General features: G+C 30.2%; 1 protein-coding gene across 1 annotated transcript; it reads left to right on the top strand.

Moving 5' to 3' along the window:
• The first annotated feature begins 1,792 nt into the window (after window positions 1–1,792).
• LOC127093004 (uncharacterized) lies at window positions 1,793–2,797 on the top strand. The gene has a single exon (XM_051031896.1). The coding sequence runs from the start codon at window positions 1,808–1,810 to the stop codon at window positions 2,606–2,608; it is 801 nt and encodes a 266-aa protein (XP_050887853.1). The 5' UTR covers window positions 1,793–1,807; the 3' UTR covers window positions 2,609–2,797.
• The last annotated feature ends 2,879 nt before the right edge of the window (window positions 2,798–5,676 follow it).

Genomic DNA, 5,676 nt, shown 5'->3' with positions numbered 1-5,676 from the left:
ATAATATTTTATAATATGAATTTTTTTTAGACATATTTTGAATTTGAAATAGAGTAAACTCGTACATTTGAGAGTTAATAGTTATTATAAAGAATACTTTCGTATGGGTTGATCCACGAATATGATGATTCAAATCAATCCAATTCATAAATTATTTGAATCCATTAATTTATGGATATATTTAATTTATGGATATATTTAATCTTTAATAATCCGTATAGTTTTGGTTTGAGTATCAGATTTGAGTTTTGCAATCCGCTGGTTCATCCCATTGATGTGAATTTAATAATTTCTTATTATTTTAAATAAAAATATAAAATTAATATCTTATTAATAACTATAATTTTTTCAAAAAACATTATTCTCAATCAATAATACTATTATACCAATGAGTTTACGTAATTTTAAGATTAAATGTTGTTTCTTATTTTCTTTTGTATCATTTTCAATTTATGTATTTTATGGAAATAATGTGTCTCGTTGAATTCTATATTATTATAAAATGTTATGTCGTATTTGATTAGATATTATATGATATGTTTCATTGAATTCGAGTGTTACAAATGAGTATAATTGTATTGATTTGTGATACATTATTTTAAAACCGACAAAAAGAATCATAAAAAATATATTTTTTAACCCAACCCATTAATAAACGAGTTAGTTTTGACAATAAAATTGCGGATTGAATAACGAACCCAACCCACTAAAGTTTAAATGGATTGGATAACATATTAAGTAAAATCCGGTCTAACCCAATCCGCATCCATCCTTACCAAAAACACAAAAGCTTATCGTGCACGCAACCATAACCATCCGGTCTAACCCAATCCGCATCCATCCTTACCAACAACACAAAAGCTTATCGTGCACGCAACCATAACCATTGTAGTATTCCACGGCAATTCCTTTTTAAGTAAAATTTTGTTTTTTTTATTCGTTATTTTTAAAGTTTAAAGTAGTAGTAATAGTAATTTTGTTAAAATTATCCTTAATAAAAAAAGAAAAAATTAAATAAATTAATAAGTAATTAAGAATATTATAGGTAAAATGACAATAATTATTTGTAAAGTGTCCTATCATGATTGACTCATTTGGAATATAAATGTGTTCCAAAATAAATAATCAATTTCAATTTTTAATGTATTTTTTTTTATTTTCGATTTAATTATTACTTTTATCATTTTCAATATTTGATAAAAAAATATTTTAGTAAAAATATTATTATTTTTATTTTATTTATTTTTTATAATCTGCATTAAGTAATCAACTGAATCACTTAGTATGAAAAGAAATAATTATTAATTCTTCTTAAATGTAAAAAATAAAAAAGAGACGATTAAAAGAGAACAAAGAAAATATTTTTTAAGTAAATATATACTCTTCCGTCCTAGAACAAATGATTTATTTAGAATAAAAAAATATTAAAATAAATTATTTATTTTAATTTTTAATATATATTTTCTAATTATACTTTTTAACTAATACTACTATTATTATTTTTAATATTTGATAGTTGACACTTTAATAAAAATATTATTATCTCTCTTACTTTTTTTAGTCTGTATAAAATTAGTAAATTTATTATCAATTAAGTCACAATAACTATGTCTTTATTCTTAAATTTATTAAATTTAACGTTTCTATTTATCAATTAAAAATAAGTTTATAAATTTTCACATAATTCTCATAATTTTATAAATTTCATTCTTATAAATTTCACGTGCTATATTATATAAACTCACGTGAGTTTTTCAATTCAGTTATAAATTCACGTTCATTTTTACAACTGCACACACTTTTTAAGATGATCGTGAATTTCGTGAGAGTGTGTGGAGAATCTTTCACATTGGAGCTAAATCACTTCCACACTTTCATGGAAGTCAAAAAGATAATAGAGAAGTATCTCAACATTCCCATTTCCAAGCAAACTCTAACCTTCAACAACCAACTTCTCGATGACGCCGACATCATCTTAACGACCAGCATCACTCACTCTTCAACAATTCACCTCCGAACCACCCCTGACACGGCGATCAAGAATCCAGAACCACAAGAAGCACCGGCAGAGGCACCAGCAACACCGCCGATCAAGAATCCAGAGCCACAAAGAGCACTGGCAGAGGCACCAGCAACACCGCCGATCAAGAATCCAGAGCCACAAAGAGCACCGGCAGAGGCACCAGCAACACCGCCGATCAAGAATCCAGAGCCACAAAGAGCACCGGCAGAGGCACCAGCAACACCGCCGATCAAGAATCCAGAGCCACAAAGAGCACCGGCAACAGCGTCGCCAGAATCAGAATCAAGAACATTGTTGAGTGTGACGGTGGTTCCTAGGGCTACTAGAGGGGAAGGTAATTTCATCGTTAGCGAAATAGAACCACTTGCGCTAGTAAGTGATTTAAAGATATTTCTGGAAAGTAACAAGAAGAATGTTCTTCCGCAAGACGGTGATTATTTTTTCATTCACAACCGTGATGTTATGTATGAAGATAGGTCGTTTGAGTGGCACGCGGTAAAAGACGGCGACATGATTGGAATCTTTGATGGAGTTGTTGATGACAATTGCTTAGGTGATAGACAAGTACGTAGAAAAACGTTGTGATATTTTTAGAATTACTAGAAAATATACTTCTCAAGGTTATTTTTTTCAATTCAATAGTTGTTTTTCAGTTAAATTACATCTTTATAATTGCTTTGTGTAATATGCTTTTTGCATAATACGAATTACCTGTATTATAATGTTTCCCATGATGGAAAGTGCCCTGAGATATCTAAGTCCAGTGGCTTTCAAGTGGTGATGGTTGTATATTGTAATGTTCCAATCACTGATCTGTAGTATCAAAGTTGGTTTAAGATTAGCTATTATAAGGAAACAAGATTTTAGCATCAATTATATTTTGTTTGAGCATCATCGATGTACAATTGTACAAATGAGACACATCAGTTCCTAGGTAGTATCAAAGTTGTCTAGCTGTTTAAGTGATTTTGCAAGTAGATTTTGAATGTGAGGTTGTGAATTTAAAATCCAAGTCTCGAGAGTAGGGATTTGAATAATTTAGAGTAAAATCCGATACAATAGAAAGAGTAATATTGAAAGATAATTTTTGGAATTTATTCTATTCACTTAGATGATTATGTATAGATAAAAACTCTACCAATCATTGCATAGAAATAAAAAAAATAGTAATTAATTTTATTTAAATAAGAAAATCATTGCATAGAAATAAGGAAATAGGGAAAATAGCAAGTAACTAAAATAAAACAACTAATTAACTAAGATAAAGAATTATTGTAACAATATAATGTCATCCACATATACTAGCATGAATATGAAGTAAGTAGGTGGTGTGAATTTGAAAAGAGAAGGAACACACATACTTATTTGAAAGCTAAAACTGTATAAGATAGTAGTCAATCTTTCAAACTAGGTCCTAGATGTTTGTTTTAGAAAATAAATGACTTTGTTTGGCTTACAAACAAGTGACGCGTGTGCGTTAATAAATCTAGATAGTTGGTGCATATATACTTTTTCTTAAAGAAAATCATTTAAGAAGGAATTTTTCACATCTAATTGAGTGACGTGACATTGTTTAGAGATAATAAGGCTGAGGATGATTCTCACCGTAAAAGGTTTCACTACTAGAAAAAAAGTCTCTTGAAAATAAAACCCTTGTTTTTGATGACACCCCTTTATCACAAGCCTAACTTTGTATTTAAGGATAAAGACATATAAATTTTGTTTGATTCTGAAGACCCTCTTACATCTGATGTCACTTCTGTTTGGTGGAAGGGAAATGAAATACTATGTATTATCATTAAGTAGAGTTGTATATTTATCTCGCATAACTGAATGTCACTTAGAATTTTTGAATGCTAGCTTGTAGGAAGTAGTTTAATATTAGTGAGGAGAAATGTGAAATTAAGTTTTGGTTGAACTATGCCATGTTTGCTTCTAGTAGTCATGGGATGAGTATTTTGTGGATGTATTATATGAGGTTGAGGAGTAAGGGTTTGTGAGGTGGGTATAGTATCCGAAGAAGTTCTTGAAATTAGTGTGTTGATATTGTCATTAATGTGCGTGAGTGAAAATAAAGTATGAACTTGATTAGGCAATAAACTTGTAGATTGATCAGGGGAGGGAGTACGGACACTTGTATAAGGTGAGGTATGTAGGGTTATGTTTTGGAAAAAAACATGAGAGAAAGGGAACTTATATAATGGTACATGTGTCTAACTTTGATTGCATATGTTCATAAATGTTACATATGTTGATGATAGATTTGAATGCCTTATGATGAGAGTGACCTAATTTATTGTGCCATTGGGTATACAAGAAAGGTCCTAATTCAATGACATTTTGATAAGTGCCAAAAAATATGATAAATACATAAGCACTTATTAACTTGTTTTTACAAGAAATCCAATTAAAAACCCTTGATATTCTATTTACATCTGTTAATATTTGTGCATGTTTTTTTTATAGTTAATAACCTATTAACCCTGTTAGTTAGTTATGATCTTACTTATTTGTGCGAGGTAAGGATCAGATAAAAACAACTTTTATTCGATCCCGAAATCAAAAGAACCTCACGCAGAAACATAAGTAAGAATAAAAAGAAAAAAAATACAAAATCTAGAAGAAGATTTTGTTTCAAAATAGGAAAGCATTGCTTATATGGACAACACCAACAATAACAACAATGCGAATAATGGAAATAATGTTGGTGGTATGCCATGCCACAATAGTCCGAGACGTTTGTCACATGTAGTTAGACCACAAAGGAATGTTCGTCAAACAAAAATGAAAATAAGATTGTTACAAATTCTTTATGAAAAGGAGCGGTATCTTGATTAACCAACACAAACGATGACAACTTGGGATGTGTTCGAGGAAAAGTTCTTGAACAAATTTCCCCTAACTAAAAATTCATGGAAGCAAAGACAACCATTACAGTGTTCTCCCAAGGAGCAACCAAAACTCTTTGTGAAGCCTGGGAGAGGTACAATTTCATATTGAGAAGATGTCCAAACCACAGTTTTAATGATCTTACACAAATCCACATCTTTAGAAATGGACTACAACAACAACAACTAAACTTGTGGCTTGATGCTACTACTGAGGGTTCTCTTATGTTAAAAAACACAGAAGATACAATTGCAATCATTGAAAGAATGTCATTTAATGACCATCAGGAAAACATAATAGAGACCTTTTGCACAAAAAAAAGTAATATCATGGAGTGTAATACCAATGATGCTATTATGGAACAAAATTAGTTGTTGACATAAATAGTGGATGAGATGGAAAATCAGTTGTCTAAACAACCATAACAATTGAAACAAATGCATGAATCACCACAAATAAAGGTAGATTGCATTTTGAGAATTATGTAGCGGCGATCATCCAACTGGACTTTGTGGAGGTCTGAAAAACTTTGGTTCAAAACAAAATCATTTGAAAAATCAGAATTTGAAAATATTTTAAAACCAAACGAGTAAATAAGTAGCGAAAAAACAAAATGAATGACAATAAAGTAAAGATACCGGCAAAGTAAAGTGATTTATACATGTTTAGCCTAAATTGACCTACTATTGTCCCTAAGAACTATTCTTGAGAGTATCCAATAAAGTTGAGAGCTTTTAGAAGGATATGCCAACGAACCTCTTTAT

This window comes from Lathyrus oleraceus, chromosome 6 (genome assembly GCF_024323335.1).
Source record: "Lathyrus oleraceus cultivar Zhongwan6 chromosome 6, CAAS_Psat_ZW6_1.0, whole genome shotgun sequence".
Lineage (NCBI taxonomy): Eukaryota > Viridiplantae > Streptophyta > Magnoliopsida > Fabales > Fabaceae > Lathyrus > Lathyrus oleraceus.
This window is presented reverse-complemented; position numbering and strand designations above follow the sequence as displayed.

Excerpts from the sequence above, each read along its gene's own strand:
- LOC127093004 (XM_051031896.1), top strand. The coding sequence starts at position 1,808 with ATGATCGTGAATTTCGTGAGAGTGTGTGGAGAATCTTTCACATTGGAG.